The sequence below is a fragment of the Monodelphis domestica genome, chromosome 2 (assembly GCF_027887165.1).
Source record: "Monodelphis domestica isolate mMonDom1 chromosome 2, mMonDom1.pri, whole genome shotgun sequence".
Taxonomy (NCBI): Eukaryota; Metazoa; Chordata; class Mammalia; order Didelphimorphia; family Didelphidae; genus Monodelphis; species Monodelphis domestica.
This window is the reverse complement of record NC_077228.1, coordinates 180676697-180697399: the sequence shown is the minus strand read 5'-3', so window position 1 is coordinate 180697399 and position 20703 is coordinate 180676697. Positions and strand designations below refer to the sequence as shown.

The 20703-nt window shown below is 39.5% G+C and overlaps 1 protein-coding gene and 1 pseudogene across 5 annotated transcripts in view; one reads left to right on the top strand and one right to left on the bottom strand.

The window, feature by feature from the left end:
• The window catches only part of RAD51C (RAD51 paralog C), a 75378-nt gene that overhangs the window by 27576 nt on the left and 27099 nt on the right, over nt 1-20703 (top strand). For all 5 annotated transcript variants that reach the window (XR_461920.3, XM_007481801.3, XM_007481803.3 and 2 more), the window contains exon 6: nt 8379-8445. Coding sequence is in view for 4 of the 5 variants with exons in the window: in XM_007481801.3 (XP_007481863.1) it covers nt 8379-8445 (67 nt within the window). In the remaining variant the exon portion in view is untranslated. The remainder of the gene's footprint in view (nt 1-8378; nt 8446-20703) is intronic.
• Nucleotides 8220-8344, bottom strand: LOC130457646 (U5 spliceosomal RNA; annotated as a pseudogene).

Genomic DNA, 20703 nt, shown 5'->3' with positions numbered 1-20703 from the left:
CAGAGCTGACAAGCAATTCCACTGGGTTATACATGTATTATCACTTAGAACCTATTTCCATATTGTTCATTTTTGTAATAGAGTAATCTTTTAAAACCAAAATTCCAAATCATATACCCATATAAACAAGTGACAAAGCATATATTTTCTTTTGCATTTCTTCTCCAACTGTTCTTTCTCTAGATGTGGATAGCATTCTTTCTCTTAAGTCCCTTGGGATTATCCTGGATCATTGCATTGCTTGCTTTTATTCATTCATTCATTCATTTATTGGAAATTTTATTTAATTAGTTAATTTAGAATATTATTCTTTGGTTACAAGAATCATATTCTTTCCCTCCCCTTCCTCACCCCTTCCCATTGCCAATGCACAATTTCATTGTGTTTTACATGTGTCCTTGATCAAAACCTATTTCCATGTTGATGTTTACACTAGGATGATCATTTAGAGTCTACATCCCCAATCATATCCCCCTCGACCCATGTAATCAAGCAATTGTTTTTCTTCTGTGTTTCTACCCCCCACAGTTTTTCCTCTGAATGTGGATAGTGTTCTTTCTCTTAAATCCCTCTGAGTTGTTCAGGATCACTGCATTGCCACTAATGGAGAACTCCATTACATTCAATTGTACCACAGTGTATCAGTCTGTGTACAATGTTCTCCTGGTTCTGCTCCTCTCACTCTACATCAGTTCCTGGAGGTTGTTCCAGCTCACACATTGCATTGTTTTAAAAGCAAAATCAATTACATTTGATTGTCCCACAATGTTTCAGTTTCTGTGTACAATGGTCTCCTGGTTCTGCTCATTTCATTCCACTTCAATTCATGGAGGTCTTTCCAATTCATATAGAAATCAAGCAGTTCATCATTCCTTATAGCACAATAGTATTTCCATCACCATCATATACCACAATTTGTTCAGCCATTCCCCAATCCAGGGACCCCCTCATTTTCCAATTTTTTTTTTGCCACCACAAAAAGCCCAGCTATAAATATTTTTGAACAAACAGGACCATCTTCATTTTTTAAAAATCTCATTAGGGTACAAACATAGCAGTATTATTGCTGGATCAAAGGGCAATTATTCTTTTAAAGCCCTTTGGCTATAATTCCAAATTGCCTTCCAGAATGGTTGAGTCAATTCACAACTCTGCCAGCCATGCATTAGTTCCCAATTTTGCCATATCCTCTCCAATATTTATTATTTTCCTTTACTGTCATAGTGGCTAATCTGCTAGGTCCTAAAAGTAGTGTTTAAGAATTTTCTGTCATCTAAAGAAATTGTTAATAAAAATATTTTATTTTAATTATTTTCTTTCATTTGCCATAAATCAGATGAAATTCATGCCAAATGGCCAGTAGGTGGCATTCTCTACTTAGAGCTATTTATAGTTCCTTAGAGCAAAGCTTGAGAAATACTCAGCCAATATGAAAGCTTGTAGTTCTGAAATGGTGCTTGGTACATCTTTCTCTCAAAAATGTTATTTTATAGGAATTTTTACCATTCTCAGGATTTTTCTTTTATGATAGCATTTACTCAAGTGTTTTTTTAAAGATAATAAATTATAAATATGTGCTGGCAAGCCAAAATCTTAAGTTTAATATTCTTGATAAAACAGAAGATAGTATTTCTGCCATTTTTTCCTTGTCAAATATAATGGATACAATTTTTTAAATAAAAACATTCTTAAAACAAAAAGAATTAGACAGTTATAGCATCATGTAACTCAGACATACAATAAAAGTTCTTTGTGTTGTGGACTTCAGGCAAACATCATTTAAATAAGACTTACCTTATTTGAAATAAGGTCTCCAGAAGCCTTAGGTATTCAGATGAGAGGAAGCTAGAGGATAGTTTTTCCACTGGAGTGATGACTAGTCCTGACCACAATATTTCTTAGCCTTTTCATTCATGCTTGTATCTTTTGAGAGAAGTTCATCTTTAAGATGGGAACTTCTTTATCCATTCTAGCTAGATGCAATTTAAGTAAGTTTCACGTCATTTGTAATTGCGGAAATATCAGAAATTGATTGTCAAATTTATATGTCTTTTTACCACACAACACATAGCCTTTACTATTTAAAGTTATTCTTACTGTGTTTTTCCTATTCTGAAGTATTTTAATGGCCCCTTTCCTTTAATAATTATATTAAGTTGTTTAATCCTTTTAAATCTTTTATTTGTTTACCTTTACCTTCTGATTTGCAATCAATTATGAGCATTGGTTCCAAGGCAGAAGAGCAGTAAGGTCTAGGCAGTTGGAGGTAAGTGACTTGCTCAGGGTCACACAGATTTGAACCCAGGTCCTCCAGACTCCCAGCCTAGCTCTCTATCTACTGAGCCACCTAGTTGCCCTTCTTTCAAATCATTTAAAAAGAAATGTTATTGATATCTGTTTTTCATCTTTCCAAAGTCTTTTCCACTATTCCTCTCTCTCTTCACCTAGGGAACCATACCTTATAATAAATACATTATATATATGTAATTTTTAAAATTTATTATACTTATTGTATATTATGTATTATAAAAGAAATATAAATAAAAAGATATAAGAAAATAAAAATCCTTACTTTCTGTCTTAGAATTGATAATAAATATCAATTCTAAGGTGGAAGGGCTAGGCAGTTGGGGTTAAAATATAATATATATATATTTTTAAATTGAAAATTTTATTTAATTAATTTAGAATATTTTTCCACGGTTACATGATTCATGTTCTCCCCCTTGTCCCCTCTCCCTCCCCCATAGCCAACACTTTAATTCCACTGGGTTTTACTTGTGTCATTGATCAAGACCTATTTCCATATTATTGATAATTGTTTTAGAGTGATCATTTAGAGTTTACATCCCCAATCATATCCCCATCGACCCTTGTGATCAAGCAGTTGTTTTTCTTCTGTGTTCTACTCCCACAGCTCTTTCTCTGGATGTAGATAGTGTTCTTTCTCATAAGTCCCTCAGAATTGTCCTGGATCATTGCATTCCTGCTAGTAGAGAAGTCCATTACATTCGATTGTGCCACAATGTATCAGTCTCTGTGTATAATGCTCTCCTGGTTCTGCTCCTTTCACTCTGCATCAATTCCTGGAGGTCGTTCCAGTTCACATGGAATTCCTCTTGTTCATTATTCCTTTGAGCACAATAGTATTCCATCACCAACATGCACCATAGTTTGTTCAGCCATTCCCCAATCGATGGACATTTTCCAATTTTTTTCCACCACAAAAAGCATGGCTCTACATATTTTTGCACAAGTCTTTTTCCTTATTATCTCTTTGGGGTACAAACCCAGCAGTGCTATGGCTGGATCAAAGGGCTGGCAGTTGTTTAGCATCCTTTGGGGATAGTTCCAAATTGCCCTCCAGAATGGTTGGATCAATTCACACTCCACCAGCAATGCATTAATGTCCCAATTTTGCCACATCCCCTCCAACATTTATTACTTTGCTGTCATGTTAGCTAATCTGCTAGGTGTGAGTTGGTACCTCAGAGTTAAGACATAATATTTTTAAAGGGAAAGAAATTAAATAAACTTAACTTTCCAAATATAAAATCTTGGTCATGCTTAATGGTGCTCTAACTGTTTGACTCAGAGATGACCAATTTTATTAGCTCTGATTACCACCAGTGGGCAAGAGCACTAACTATGGATACTATCAGCAGATGTAAGTCATGTGCAGGAAATTTTTTAAATGACAGAAGCTCGAAGGAAAATGAGGAAGAAAGGACCAGAGAAAGAGGTGAGGTAAGAGAGCAGGTCATTGGGTTGGAGATGGTACAACTCTATGGGTCCCTCAATTTTTAGTTTAGTTTTCCATTTCCTGCATGAGTAAACTTTAGTGACTTAACATTAGAATTTTACTACATCATGTATAAGTATGTATATAGTTATATAATTAATTTTTCTTTAGGTATAGAAAACACTTAAATCAAGGATTATTGAGAGTTTCTTTTTAGCACAAGCTTATTTTTTCATTTCATTCATTCAAATAAGGCTTCAACATTGTACACAATAATAGCAACATTGAACAATAGTGGTAGTCTCTCAGTAACCAAGAATGACAATTGTCTTTGTGCATTATCATCTATTGATGTACCCTCATGTGGCTTTGAAGTCCAAAGACTGAGGCGCAAAGTTTGTGGCATATGGGGCATGGGACGCTAGTTGTTACGGGAGGTGCAGTTGTGGCCTGGTGTCGACGTTCATGCACAGCGGCAAGACGTCAAGGTCGTTCATCTTCAAAGGTGGTGGTGGCATGGTTAATGTGGGTTCGCCAGCTGCTTCTGTCAGAGGCAGAGAGTTCTAGTTGCTTTGGTGTAATGCCAGCCCACTTCAAGTTTGATTTCAGCTGATCCTTGAATCTTTTCTTTGGTCGACCTTGTTTCCTGAGTCCAGCTGACAGTTCACCATAGAATACCTGTCTTGGTATTCGCTGTGAGTCCATGCGGATGACGTGTCCAGACCATCGTAGCTGGGTTTTGAGGACCATGACTTCGATGCTGGTGGAGTTGGCTCTGTCGAGGACTTCCTGGTTGGTGATACGATCCTGCCATCAGATTCTCATGATTGTCCGGAGAGAGCGTTGGTGGAATTGCTCCAGCTTTTTCATGTGCTTCCAGTACAGTGTCCATGTCTCACAACCATACAGGAGCAAGCTGAGGACCACTGCTTTATACACTTTGAGCTTCATCGCAGTGCTTACACCTCTGTGTTGGAGGACTTTGGAGCGTAGCCTCCCTAGTGCCTGGCTGGCCTTTTGGATCCTGGCATTAATCTCGTGGTCTAGGGACCCGTGGTTGGCGATGGTGCTGCCCAGATACTTGAAAGTGTTGACATTAGAAAGCTGAGTGCCATCGATTGTAATGCACAGCTGGTTAGTTGGCTTCACTGGTGCAGGTTGGAACAGCACCTCTGTTTTGCTGAGGCTGATAGTCAAGCCAAACAGTTTTGTTGCTGTAGAGAACCTGTCCACAATGGTTTGAAGATGATTTTCTTGGTGGGCCATGAGAGCACAGTCATCTGCGAAGAGAGCTTCCAGGATGAGTCTCTCTGTTGTCTTTGTTTTTTCAGTCAAGCGGCGAAGGTCGAATAGTGAGCCATCCAGTCGGTATTTGATGTAGATGCCCAGGTCTAGATCCATCACAGCATGTCATAATACTTGGGTGAAGGATAGGTTGAATAGTACCGGAGCGAGGACACAGCCTTGTTTCACGCCATTGGAGATGTTGAAGTGATCAGAAGTCTCTCCATCAGACAGGACTTCCCCTGTCATGTCGACATGAAAGAGCTGGATCAGTTTGACAAATTTTGCTGGGCAACCGAGCTTGCTAAGGATCACCCACAATGTGTCCCTGTTCACTGTGTTGAACGCCTTTGTCAGGTCTATGAAGACAATGTAGAGACTCAGGTTCTGCTCAAGGCCTTTTTCCTGCATTTGCCTCACCGTGAAGACCATGTCGATGGTGCTACGATCTGGTCAGAAGCCACATTGTGATTCAGGTAGGTTCTGCTCTGAAACAGGTGACAGGAGTCTGTTGAGTATAACATGGATGAGGATCTTTCCAGCAGTGGAGAGTAGTGAGATGCCTCTGTAGTTGTCACAGGCTGCTCGTGAGCCTTTGTTCTTGTATAGGCTATGATGGAGGCATCTCTGAGTTCTGGGGGCATGTCTTCCTCTTCCCATATGCTGGTCAGCACTATGTGGAATGCCTGGAGCGCCTTTCCATTTAAGGCCTTGTACACCTTGGTTGGGATCCCATCTTTACCGGGTGCCTTGCCTGCACTCATTTGTTTAATGGCTTTTTGGACTTCCTCTATTGAAGGAGGGACGTCAAGTTGTTCAATGGTGCAGTCAAGGGCGCTTTGGTCAACTGAAGAGGGTCGGTTGAGAAGCTGACTGAAGTGTTCTTTCCACCTGTTGCTGATGCCTTTTTTATCTTTTATGAGAGTGTCACCGTCAGAGGATAGCAAGGGAGTGGTAGTGGGTTTTAATGGCCCATAAACAGTCTTGAGGGCACTGAAAAATTGTAATTTTTTGTATTAGCAAATCGCTGGATTTCTTCTGCCTTTTTTCCCCACCATTGGTCTTGCATCTTCCTGATCTCACACTGTGCCGTGGCTTGGAGAGACTTGAATCTGTCCTTTTTAGGAGCAGAGTTTGGGTTATTTTGCCACTCCATAAAGGCTTTGTTCTTTTTGCTCAATAGGTCTTCAATAGCACTGTTGTTTTCGTCGAACCAGTCCTGGTGGTTGGGTTGTTTGGGGCCTAGGACTGCCTTTGATGTTTCTTTCACTGCATCTCTGAACTGGTTCCATTTCTTGGTTGAGCTTCCAGTGAATGGTCCCTTGGCAGACAGCTTGTCGTCCAGGCAGGACTCGAATGTTTGCAAATAAGATGGATCTCTTAAGAAGACTCAGGTTGTAAAATGCGCGAACTGTCTGGTTGTGTTTTGGATGGTGAGGCGCAATGCACATTTGAAGAGTTGCTCTAACCAATCTGTGGTCTGTCCAGCATTCAGCTCCTCTCATGGCTCTGGTGATCTGTACATCCTGGATGTCTCGCTGACGTACAATGATGTAGTCAATGAGATGCCACTGTTTTGATCGTGGGTGCATCCATGCTGTTTTATATTTGTTTGCCATTCTGAACACAGTGTTCGTGATGGTGAGCTCGAACTCTGAGCATTTGCTGAGTAGCAGTAGGCCGTTGTTGTTCATTTTGCCCACGCCGTGTTTGCCGAGCACTCCTTTCCATCTTTCACGGTCCTGGCCAACATGGGCATTAAAGTCTCCCAGTAGTATCAGCTTGTCATTTGTGGGCACTGAGTGCAGGATGGCACTCAGGTCTGCGTAGAACTGCTCGATGGTCTCCTCTGTGCTGGTCAGTGTAGGGGAGTATGCGCTGATGATTGTGGCATACCAGTTTTTGCTGAGAGGCAAATGGATCTTCATGAGCCTCTCGCTGATGCCCACAGGCAAGTCTGGCAACTGTTTGAGCAAACTGGTCTTGATAGTCAGGCCAACACCATGGATTCTGTCTTCATTTGAGGCTCTACCTTTCCAGAAGAAGATGTATCCAGTGGTGGGTTCGCTGAGTGATCCCTCTTCTGGTAAGCATGTTTCGCTTAGGGCTGCAATGTCGATCTTATATCGCGCCAGTTCTTTACCGATTAGAGCTGTTCTTCTCTCAGGTCTTGGGGTATTCTCTCTATCAAGTAATGTCCTGATGTTCCATGCTCCTAGTAGGAGTTTCTTTGTATTATGTTTTCTTTGGTTTCGACCGCTTAAAGGGATGACCCGTCAGCCACGGTGTGCTGACCGGGTGTTTGTAGGGCAGGCAATGTTTGGGACACCTTTTCTAGTCCCCTCCCTTGATTAGGGTGAGCAGTGCTGTCCTAGAAAGGGCTGCTCAGTCGCCCAGGGTGCTGCCGAATGTCCCTGCTGCCCTACAGGGCCGAGCGACCACTGGTCCGTGGGCCGCCTACGTGTAGGATCGTGACTACAGCTGCCAATGGTCACCTCCACCTGTTGTGTCGCCACTCGCCCATCGCCGCAGGTCTTGAAGAGGGTGGACGGGGTTAGGATAGATGAGTGTGCACAAAGATACTTGTGCGTGAAGGAGATTTAAATGGAAAAGTCAATGCACAGAGACAGTCCCACTCTCTCAGCGTTGGAAGCCTGGGTGCAGTGGTACAAAAAGTCGTTACACCTGGAGGCTTCCTCAGCTGCATTGGATGGCCATGTTGTCTTTTGTGCTCCAACACGCCCTAAGCACTCCACAGTGCTTTGCTGCGTCGCCCTCTCAGCCGTTGAGCCTTCTTATTGGTTTCTTCCTCCTATTCTGCCGAAGCAGTCTTCACATGCTAGGTGAGCAAAGCCCTGGTTCACCAGGGGTCGACGACCCGATGGCTACCCTCACAAGGTTTAGCCGGCCTGTTGAAGCCGTTGCCCGGGGTGTGGCCACTGCCACATGCTAGCAGCTACTGGGAGCCACAAGTGAGAGCTGGGTGTCAGATAAAACTTGGCTACTCTCAGCAATGCAATAATCTGGGACAATCCTGAAATACTTTATGGTGGGGAATGCTTTCCACCTCCAGAGAAAGAATTGTCGGATTCATCTTTCACATCAGTGTATTTTTGGTTTTATTTTGGAGTTTTCGTTATGTATGACTTTGCTTTTACAATAGTGACCAATATAGAAGTGTGTTTTGTATTACAACTTAAAAAATGGGGGGGAAATAAGGCTTCAAAAAATTGGTCAAAGACTCTTAATTGTTGCTCTCCATAATAATCTTTAGTAAAAGGCAAATGATTTATTCCATTTAAAGAAAAACCATTGTACAGCACCAGCTGATTTCTTCTCTTTCATTTTGTAGGTAATTTGGACTAATCAAATGACAACAAAGATTGATAAAAATCAGTCCATGCTAGTACCTGCTTTAGGTAAGTAATAATTTTTTAAAATTTATGTGTCTGTGGAGGTTTTTCTCTTAGTACATAAAGGTAGGGGATTCCAGTTTTCTATAATTCTTCTTGCCACTGAGCCATGAAGGAGGGAGCAGCAGAGTTTTTTTTTTTTAACCAGATACTTGTGGACTATGGCACTATACTGCAGAAGATAGGCAATAATGAACCATCAGACTTTTGTTATAAATCTACCTTTAGCTGCTCTGCTAAAAAAATAAAATGTAATGTTCATATACATTTAGAGCACTTTAGAGAAGGGATCTCAAGAATTCCTCCTCAGAAACCTCTCAAATAGAACAGAAGCCCTTCAAGCACCAGGATTGTTTCTTTTAGTTGCCATTCCAGTTCCTGTCACAGAGTAGATATATCTTCTCTTCAGTAAATGATTTCTTGAAAAGTGTTTTGTGAATCTGTTCTTTCCCAAATAGAACTATATGTTTTAATACACTTTGGAAGTCTGCTTGGTAAAAAGAACCCTGTGGGAATTTCTTTTTGTAAAGCAAAAAAACCATCCCTTAATTTATCTTTTAAAAATTTCTTGAATTTCCATATGTTGGGCTTGCTTAAACTAGAGTTACCTCTTGTACTTAGTAATTTTAAACTCCAAATTGAGGCATTACATGGAATTTTTTTTATTATTAAGTCAACTAAATATTTGCAAAGCCATTTTATAATCTTCCCTTCTTTTTCCCCATTACCCCCTTTTTTTTTACTCCTGGAATCTACTCTTTTTTTTTTCTTTTGACCTTAAGCAAATCAACAAGGTAAAATCTGAGGGGATGAGGCATTCCCCTTACACAATATAGCTACCTGAAATTCTACCAGAGGCTTATTCCCTTTTGTTATGGGATAGCTCTCTGTTAAAACCATGCACTCTCTTGGTTGGAGTCACATGCTAAGTCAGTTATTTATACTATCATATGATGTAGCAAAAAAAAAAGCTGTTTAGTTTAAGACTTTGAAGGGAGGATGGAGGGAAATAGAGGGTTTGAGCAGGTGGCTAACAAGACTATAATTACATTGAGAGGTAGGGGACACAGAGGAGGGGCTTTACATTGTTGGTAGCTACTTGATTAAACTTAACTTACTGTGCTTGTTGAAAATAATTTTGAAGATTAATTTAGTTTTATACATTTTCCAGTATACTTTTTTTAACCCTTATCTTCTGTCTTAGAATCAGTAATAAGGCAACACTGTGGTACGGGTTAGGTAATTGGGGTTAAGTGACTTGCCCAAGGTCACCCATTTAGGAAGTGTCTAAAGGCTAGTTTGCAACCCAGTACCTTCTGTCTCCAGGATCTCTATCCACTGAGGCTCCAACTCCTCCTCTGGTACACTTCCTTAATAGTACTCATAAAGAAGAAAAGAAAGCAATACAAAGATGCAAGTACAGCTGGAGACAAGAGCTGTGTCAAAGATATTTCTTTAGGGAACAAAGGATTTTTAATAATATTTATCGATAAAGTCCTTTGATTACCTTCATATTCTACTTCTTTCTTTATCTCAGATTTTTGGCATCCTTTCAGAACATTTTGAAGTAAAATGTAATAGGTAGTTTGTAGTTCTGAGTGGGGAAGCTTGCAAATGTTTGAGGTGTCTGCATTTTAAGATATCCAGTAATTGTAACAGGTGTTCTACATCAAAGGAAATTCTACAGCGAACAAAAAGTTTGATAGTTTCTAATTAGCTGGCTTAGATCTCAGAACATCAGTTTTTGTCTTGTGGGTTTTTTAAAAATGTAAAGTTATTTGATTTGCATGTTCCTCCTTGTTTTAAAAGACTAATCATGAAAGGGAAAATGCGGAGGGAGTTCAATGAGATGACCTCATTTTCAAAGAACTTAAACCTATTAAGGAAGATCGGATGTGTACAGAAATACTACTAATAATATTACACTATCTATATACATAAATATATAGCCATTGAGCAGTAAGAGAAATACATGGAAGAAGCAGTATGAAAATGTGGAAGCAATGAAGATACCATTTTCCCCCAAGGGAGATTAGGGAAAGCTAGAGAGAACAGTGAGCATTTTATTTTACTCTGTTCATTTCAGGAGTCTTAAGTAAGAGTGGGAGTAAATTCAAACATACCAAGTTAGAGAATGAAGTTAAGCTAAAAATTATGAAATATCTACCCCCACACATTCACACTCATAGAGTAGTGAATAGTCCGTTTAGGTTGGAGCACAGAGTTCATGAATAATTACAGTTAATATTTCTTTAAGGATCTGTGATTTCATCAATGTGGGAACATGCCATTGATAGAGAGAACATGAGCCACCTTTCCTGAAAAATGTATTGAACTGGTAGTCATCCTTCTGTGGATAACTATCTCCATGCTTAGCCAGATTAGTCTCCTCATACAACAGATATTTAGTTTGTGTGTACACGTGGAAGTCTTTCCAACTTCGTGTAGGACTTGTCTGAGATTGTAGTCTGCTGGCAGAGCCTTTGAAAATCCAGGGTCACCTTCGTGTCTTGATAAAGCATTAGAGTCAGACCTCAGTGGTGAACCAACTGCTAGAATATTTCATGTTTATATTGATGATTTGAGTGATGGGGCTGGAAAAGTCATTTGGTCCCAGATTGTGTAGCTAGGCTAAGGATTTTAGTCTATCCATTAGGCAGTGGGAAGAGGCTTTTTTTTTTTAAACCCTTACCTTCCGTCTTGGAGTCAATACCATGTATTGGCTCCAATGCAGAAGAGTGGTAAGGGTAGGCAATGGGGGTCAAGTGACTTGCCCAGGGTCACACAGCTGGGAAGTGTCTGAGGCCAGATTTGAACCTAGGACCTCCCATCTCTAGACCTGGCTCTCAATCCACTGAGCTACACAGCTGCCCCCGAAGAGGCTTTTTAATAGAGGGTTATCATGATCAGATTTTTACTTTTTTTTTTTAACTTTACCTTCCATCTTAGAATTGTGTATTGGTTCTAAGGCAGAAGAACAATAAGGGCTAGACAATGGGGGTTAAGTGACTTGCCCAGAGTCAAACAGCTAGGAAGTGTCTGAGACCAGATTTGAACCTGTGACTTTTGTTAATCTGGTAGTGATATATGAATTAGAAGAGTAGAGAAAACAGAAACAGGAACATCTATTAGGAGATTGTTGGGATAGTTCAGGTGAGAGAGGTAATGAAACCATGGATGAGGGCAGTGTCAATAAGACAGAAGCAAGAGTGATCATATGATGACATATGATCACAGCAACAGGTTCAATATAGAAATAGCACAAGGAAGTGAAAAAAGATCACACTGAAGTGTTGAGCCTGGATAACTAGGAGAATAGCATCAATAGAAGCTTCAAAAGAATAGCGGGTTTGGGGATATAAGAAGGGAAGAAGAGCAATGGGTTGCAAACATGTGAAAGAGAGAGGTTTTGCAAAGACAGAGATTTGCTGGACTTAACCCATGCTGTGGAACTGATGAGACTGTATTCTGGAATGCAGGGAAGGGAATAAAAGTGAATACCTGCAGTTACTGGGGAGCTCTTAGACTTCTTGTTGTTGGGATTGTCTGGAGCTGGAACTTACTCTCTTTCTCTGTGAACTGAGGAGGTTTTGGGTTTCCCATCCTCGGAAGCTGAACATACCAAATCTGGTGTTCCTGTCTAGAGAAACCTTTCATTACTTGTGATTCAACAGTGTTTCCTGCATACTGAAAGTGTTCCCAGCTGCTCTCAAGATCAGTGACTGGCTAGCCTGTACCAGTGGTCTGTGGTGGGAAGTCCAGAAGCCAATTTAGGCCTAACCCTACTAGAGTTGAACCTCACATAAAGGGTTCACCCTGAAGCTACTCAGAAGACGTGTTTACCCTACTAAAGCAGCGGTTCTCAACCTCTCAATTTGTAGCGATGAGAATATATAATGCATATCAGGTATTTACATTCCGAATCATAACTGTAGCAAAATTACAGTTTTGAAGTAGCTACCAAAATAATTTTTTTGTTTGGGGTCATTGCAACATGAGGAACTGTATTGCGGGGTCACGGCATTAGAAAGGTTGAGAACCACTGTACTAACGTAATCTGGGAGAATTAAGTAGTGTCAAGTAGCCAGTTAGGTGGGGGAATTTAGATAGACAGAGTAGGGATTAGGAAACATGGAAGCAAACAAAGAAATCCCCTTTCGGAGATCTTAGAAGGAGGGTGATTAGCTAGAACCTTTAGAGCTAGGGAATCCTAATTCCTCAATCCTTCCCTTCATAGTGTTTCCAAAATAAATCCCTGTCCTGTTTTTTCTGTTTTTGTTTTTTTAAATTTTAAACATTATTTTATTTGGTCATTTCCAAACATTCACTGGAAACAAAGATCATTTTCTTTTCCTCCCCTCCCCCCCTCCCACCACCTTTCCCTCTCCCATAGCCGACGCATGATTCCACTGGTTATCACATGTGTTCTTGACTCAAACCCATTTCCCTGTTGTTGGTATTTGCATTAGAGTGTTCATTTAGAGTCTCTCCTCAGTCATATTCCCTCAACCCCTGTAGTCAAGCAGTTGTTTTTCATCGGTGTTTTTACTCCCACAGTTTATCCTCTGCTTGTGGATAGTATTTTTTAGATCCCTGAAGATTGTTCAGGGACATTGCATTGCCACTAATGGAGAAGTCCATCACCTTCAATTGTACCACAGTGTATCAGTCTCTGTGTACAATGTTTTCCTGGTTCTCCTTTTGCTCTGTATCACTTCCTGGAGGTTGTTCCAGTCTCCATGGAATTCCTCTACTTTATTATTCCTTTTAGCACAATAGTATTCCATCACCAACATATACCACAGTTTGTTCAGCCATTCCCCAATTGATGGGCATCCCCTCGTTTTCCAATTTTTGTCCACCACAAAGAGTGCAGCTATGAATATTCTTGTACAAGTCTTTTTCCTTATTATCTCTTTGGGGTACAAACCCAGCAGTGCTATAGCTGGATCAAAGGGCAGACAGTCTTTTATCGCCCTTTGGGCATAGTTCCAAATTGCCCTCCAGAATGGCTGGATCAATTCACAACTCCACCAGCAATGAATTAGTGTCCCCACTTTGCCACATCCCCTCCAGCATTCATTACTTTCCATAGCTGTCATATTAGCCAATCTGCTAGGTGTGAGGTGATACCTCAGAGTTGTTTTGATTTGCATCTCTCTGATTTTAAGAGATGTAGAGCACTTTTTCATAGTTTTGATTTCTTTGGCTGAGAACTGCCTGTTCATGTCCTTTGCCCATTTGTCAATTGGAGAATGGCTTGATTTTTTGTACAGTTGATTTAGTTCTTTGTAAATTTGAGTAATTAAACCTTTGTCAGAGGTTTTTATGAAGATTGTTTCCCAATTTGTTTCTAGCCTTCTGATTTTGGTTACATTGGTTTTGTTTGTACAAAAACTTTTTAATTTGATGTATTCCAGATTATTTATTTTGCATTTTGTAACTCTTTCTAATTCTTGCTTGGTTTTGAAGTCTTTCCCTTCCCAAAGGTCTGACATGTATACTATTCTGTGTTCGCCTAATTTTCTTATAGTTTCCTTCTTTATGTTCAAGTCATTCACACATTTTGAATTTATCTTGGTGTAGGGTGTGAGGTGTTGATCTAAACCTAATCTTTCCCACACTGTCCTCCAATTTTCCCAGCAGTTTTTATGAAATAGTGGATTTTTGTCCCAAAAGCTGGGATCTTTGGGTTTGTCATATACTGTCTTGCTGAGGTTGCTTGCCCCCAGTCTATTCCACTGATCCTCCTTTCTTTCTCTTAGCCAGTACCAAATTGTTTTGATGACCACTGCTTTATAATATAGTCTGAGATCTGGGACTGCAAGTCCCCCTTCCTTTGTATTTTTTTTTTCATTATTTCCCTGGATATCCTTGATCTTTTGTTCTTCCAAATGAACTTTGTTATAGTTTTTTCTAAATCAGTAAAAAAAATTTTGGAAGTTCCATGGGTATGGCACTAAATAGATAGATGTAGGGTGGGATGGTCATTTTTATTATATTGGCTCGTCCTACCCATGAGCAGTTAATGTTCTTCCAATTGTTCAAGTCTAGTTTTAGTTGTGTGGAAAGTGTTTTGTAGTTGTGTTCATATAGATCCTGTGTTTGTATCGGGAGATAGATTCCTAAGTATTTTATTTTGTCTAAGGTAATTTTGAATGGGATTTCTCTTTCTAGTTCTTGCTGCTGAGCTGTGTTGGAATTATATAGAAATGCTGATGACTTATGTGGGTTTATTTTGTATCCTGCAACTTTGCTAAAGTTGTTGATTATTTCAATTAGCTTTTTGGTTGAATCTCTAGGATTCTTTAAGTAGACCATCATGTCATCTGCAAAGAGCGATAATTTGGTCTCCTCCTTGCCTATTTTAATGCCTTCAATTTCTTTTTCTTCTCTAATTGCTACTGCTAGTGTTTCTAATACAATGTCAAATAATAGAGGTGATAATGGGCATCCTTGTTTCACTCCTGATCTTAATGGGAATGGATTTAGTTTATCCCCATTGCAGATGATATTAGCTGATGGTTTTAGATATATACTGTTTATTATTTTTAGGAATGACCCTTCTATTCCTATGCTTTCTAGTGTTTTTAGTAGGAATGGGTGTTGTATTTTATCAAAGGCTTTTTCTGCATCTATTGAGATAATCATGTGGTTCTTATTGGTTTGCTTGTTGATGTGGTCAATTATGTGGATAGTTTTCCCAATGTTGAACCAGCCCTGCATCCCTGGTATAAATCCTACTTGATCATGGTGGATGACCCTTTTGATCACTTGCTGGAGTCTTTTTGCTAGTATCCTATTTAAGATTTTTGCATCTATATTCATTAGGGAGATTGGTCTATAATTTTCTTTCTCTGTTTTTGGCCTGCCTGGTTTTGGAATCATTAGCATGCTTGTGTCATAAAAGGAGTTTGGTAGAACTCCCTCTTTGCTTATTATTTCAAATAGTTTGTATAGTATTGGGATTAACTGTTCTCTGAATGTTTGATAGAATTCACTGGTGAATCCATCAGGCCCTGGGGATTTTTTCTTAGGAAGTTCTTTGATGGCCTGTTGGATTTCTTTTTCTGATATGGGATTATTTAAGAAAACTATTTCTTCTTCTGTTAGTCTAGGCAATTTATATTTTTGTAAATATTCATCCATATCACCTAGGTTGGTATATTTATTGCCATATAGTTGGGCAAAGTAGTTTTTAATGATTGCCTTAATTTCCTCTTCATTGGAGGTGAGATCCCCCTTTTCATCCTTGATGCTGTTAATTTGCCTTTCTTCTTTCCTTTTTTTAATTAGATTAACCAGTACTTTGTCTATTTTGTCTGTTTTTTCAAAGTACCAGCTTCTAGTCTTATTTATTAGGTCAATAGTTCTGTCACTTTTGATTTTATTAATTTCTCCCTTAATTTTTAGGATCTCTAGTTTGGTTTTCTTCTGGGGGTTTTTAATTTGTTCATTCACAAGTTTTTTGATTTGCATTTCCAATTCCTTGATCTCTGTCCTCCCTAATTTGTTAATATATGCACTCAGGGATATGAATTTTCCTCTAAGTGCTGCCTTGGCTGCATCCCATAAGGTTTGAAAGGATGTTTCGCCGTTGTCATTTTCTTCAACGAAATTGTTAATTGTTTCTATGATTTCTTCTCTAACTATCCGATTTTGGAGTATCATGTTATTTAATTTCCAATTAATTTTTGATTTGGCTCTCCATGTACCCTTGCCGATCAATATTTTAATTGCCTTGTGATCTGAAAAGGCTGCAGTTATTATTTCTGCTTTTCTGCATTTGAGTGCCATGTTTCTATGACCTAGTGTATGATCTATTTTTGTGAATGTTCCATGAGGTGCTGAAAAGAAGGTGTATTCCTTTTTGTCCCTATTTATTTTTCTCCATATGTCTATTAACTCTAATTTTTCTAAGATTTCATTCACCTCTTTTACCTCTTTCTTGTTTAATTTTTGGTTTGATTTATCTAAATTTGATAGTGGTTGGTTCAAGTCTCCCACTAATATGGTTTTACTGTCTATTTCCTCCTTCAATTCTCCTAGTTTCTCTATTAAAAATTTGGATGCTATACCATTTGGTGCATACATGTTGATTAGTGATATTTCCTCATTGTCTATACTCCCTTTTAGCAGAATATATTTACCTTCCCTATCCCTTTTGATTAGGTCTATTTGTGCTTTGGCTTTGTCAGATGTCATGATTGCAACTCCTGCCTTCTTTCTATCAGTTGAAGCCCAAAAGGTCTTACTCCAACCTTTAATTCTAACCTTGTGAGTGTCAACCCGCCTCATATGTGTTTCTTGAAGACAACATATGGTAGGGTTTTGGGTTCTAATCCAATCTGCTATTTGTCTACGTTTTATGGGTGAGTTCATCCCATTCACGTTCAAAGTTATCATTGTTATTTGTGGATTCGCTGGCATTTTGATATCTTCCCCTAGTTCTGACCTTTCTTCTTTAGCTTTCTCCTTTTGAACCAGTGATTTACTTTAGGTCAGTCCCCCTAGTCCCCTCCCTTGAGATGCTTCCCTTTCTAGCCCCTCCCTTTTTATGCTCCCTTCCCCTCCCTCCTCTCCTTCCCTCCCTTTTTGTACTCCCTCCCCCATCCCCCTCCTTAATTTTCCTTTCTTTCTTGCCCTAATGGATAAGATAGAATTCAGGATCCCACTGGATCTAGATGTTCTTCCCTCTCAGATTTGATTTCACTGAGAGTACGGTTTAAGTAATTCCACTTCACGCTCTCTTCCTCTCCTTCTCATATGAGAGTTCTTCCCCTCCCCTTCCCATGTGTATCTTTATATGGGAAAGATTATTCTATTGAGTCCCCCCCCCTAGTTCTTGAAGTTAATCTTAGTATTATCGATGGTTCCCCCCTCCCTTTTCCTTTCTTTGCCCCCACTTTCCCCAAATCTTCTTAATGCCCCAATCTTTCCCTATGCATGTTTCTTCTAAATACTCTTATGATGATACAATTTATGAGAGTTACACAAAACATTTTCCCCACATATTAATATATATAATTTGATGTAAATGTAGTCCTTATAGAAGAGAGTTTGACTTAAAGAAAAAGATAAGATTTATCTCCTTTTCCCTTTCTTTCATATTTACCTTTTCATGTTTCTCTTGCTTTCTGTGCTTGGATATCGAACTTTCCACAGAGCTCTGGTCTTTTCTTAGCAAATGCTTGGAAATCCTCTATTTTGTTGAATGCCCATACTTTCCCCTGGAAGTATATAGTCAGTTTTGCTGGGTAGTTGATTCTTGGTTGGAGACCCAGCTCTCTTGCCTTTCTAAATATCGTTTTCCATGCTTTGAGGTCTCTTAGTGTGTTAGCCGCTAAGTCGTGTGTGATCCTTATGGGAGCCCCCTTATATCTGAAGCTCTTCTTCTTGGCTTCTTGTAGGATTTTCTCCTTTACTTGGAAGCTCTTGAATTTGGCAATTACATTCCTTTGGGTTGTCTTTTGGGGATTTAGTATAGAAAGTGTTCTATGAATCCTTTCTATTTCTATTTTGCCCCCTTGCTCCAGAACGTGAGGGCAATTTTCTTTTATAATCTCCTGTAGAATAATATCAAGTTTATTGTTTATCTCTGGTTTTTCTGGGAAACCGATAATTCGGAGATTTTCTCTTCTCCCTCTGTTTTCCAGATCTGTGACCTTCTCAGTGAGATATTTTATGTTTTCTTCTAATTCATTAATTTTTTGGGTTTGCTTTATTGATTCTTGCTGTTTTATCATCTCGCTTTCTTCGAGGTGCTTAATTCTGGTCGTTAGGGACTGGTTTTGCTTTTCAGCCTTGTCTGCCCTTCTATTGGATGCTTCGAGTTCTTTTTTCAATTGAGCATTCTTATCTGTCAGACAGCTGATCTCTTTCTCCCATTTTTCTTTCTAGGTTTCCATCTTTTGGATAAGTTCCAGTTTGAGATCTTCCAGAGCTTGTTGATAATTTCCATTTTGGGAGGCATGTTCTGAATTTTTTTGGATTTCCTCCTCATTCTCCTCTTTTCCTTGGGTACTTCCACCATAAAAGTTTTCAATAGTCACTTTTTTCCCTTTCTTCCTGGAGGCTTGATTTTGGGCCATGTGAGCCATCCCTTTGGTGGTTTTATTCCTCTTTCCTTTTTGGTCTGGGATCTGGGTTATATGGGCGGTTTTTCTGTGAATTTAGGTTGCTTCAGACTAGTTCTTCCCAGCCTCCGAGGTTTCTTAGAGCGCTGGGTCCCTGATCACAGCCACACTGCCCAGGTGTTCAGCTCCGCCCAGATAATCAACACGTGGTCCGCCCCTGGTGTTTAGCTCCGCGGAGATGTTCAGCGCAGCCGCCCCAAGTACAGCTCCGCTGAAGCACTGGATTCTTCAGTGAAACCGCCCTGAGACGTTTTTTCCTGGCAGTCCCCAGATCCCAAGGACCCTGGAGTGCCCCCCCCCAGACAGAGATGTTCCCCACTCACTCACTGTCCCGGTGAGCGCTCAGGTAGCTCACTCTGGTTTAGTGGGGGAGGTGGAGTGGGGGAAGGGCGGCTCAGTTCACTTTTCTCTGCAAGCTTTTCCTCCTTATTATAGTGTGGAAATGTTCAAACCCCACGTACCTTCGCCTCTGTGGAGTACTGGGAGTACTGGGGTGTCCTTCTGTTCCTCCAAAGGTGATTTTTATGCTCCTTTGATGTAGTCTATTTCGTTCGGTGCCGGGGAGAGGAAGCGTGTGGCGTCTAGATTGCAGCCATGATTACCCGGAAGTCTCCTGATATGGGATTATTTAAGAAATCTATTTCTTCTTCTGTTAGTCTAGGCAATTTGTATTTTTGTAAATATTCATCCATATCACCTAGGTTGGTATATTTATTGCCGTATAGTTGGGCAAAGTAGTTTTTAATGATTGCCTTAATTTCCTCTTCATTGGAGGTGAGATCCCCCTTTTCATCCTTGATGCTGTTAATTTGCCTTTCTTCTTTCCTTTTTTTAATTAGATTAACCAGTACTTTGTCTATTTTGTCTGTTTTTTTCAAAGTACCAGCTTCTAGTCTTATTTATTAGGTCAATAGTTCTGTCACTTTTGATTTTATTAATTTCTCCCTTAATTTTTAGGATCTCTAGTTTGGTTTTCTTCTGGGGGTTTTTAATTTGTTCATTCTCAAGTTTTTTGATTTGCATTTCCAATTCCTTGATCTCTGTCCTCCCTGATTTGTTAATATATGCACTCAGGGATATGAATTTTCCTCTAAGTACTGCCTTGGCTGCATCCCATAAGGTTTGAAAGGATGTTTCGCCATTGTCATTTTCTTCAACGAAATTATTAATTGTTTCTATGATTTCTTCTCTAACTATCTGATTTTGGAGTATCATATTATTTAATTTCCAACTAATTTTTGATTTGGCTCTCCATGTACCCTTACCGATCAATATTTTTATTGCCTTGTGATCTGAAAAGGCTGCAGTTATTATTTCTGCTTTTCTGCATTTGAGTGCCATGTTTCTGTGACCTAGTGTATGATATATTTTTGTGAATGTTCCATGAGGTGCTGAAAAGAAGGTGTATTCCTTTTTGTCCCTATTTATTTTTCTCCATATGTCTATTAACTCTAATTTTTCTAAGATTTCATTCACCCCTTTTACCTCTTACTTGTTTATTTTTTGGTTTGATTTATCTAAATTTGATAGTGGTTGGTTTAAGTCTCCCACTAATATGGTTTTACTGTCTATTTCCTCCTTCAATTCTCCTAGTTTCTCTATTAAAAATTTGGATGCTATACCATTTGGTGCATACATGTTGATTAGTGATATTTCCTCATTGTCTATACTCCCTTTTAACAGAATATATTTACCTTCCCTATCCCTTTTGATCAGATCTATTTTTGCTTTGGCTTTGTCAGTTTTCATGATTGCAACTCTTGCCTTCTTTCTATCAGTTGAGGCCCAAAGGGTCTTACTCCAACCTTTAATTCTAACCTTGTGAGTGTCAACCCGCCTCATATGTGTTTCTTGAAGACAACAAATGGTAGGGTTTTGGGTTCTAATCCAATCTGCTATTTGTCTACGTTTTATGGGTGAGTTCATCCCATTCACGTTCAAAGTTATGATTGTCATTTGTGGATTCACTGGCATTTTGATATCTTCCCCTAGTTCTGACCTTTCTTCTTTAGCTATCTCCTTTTGAACCAGTGATTTGCTTTAGGTCAGTCCCCCTAGTCCCCTCCCTTGAGATGCTTCCCTTTCTAGCCCCTCCCTTTTTGTGCTCCCTTCCCCATCCCCCTCCCCT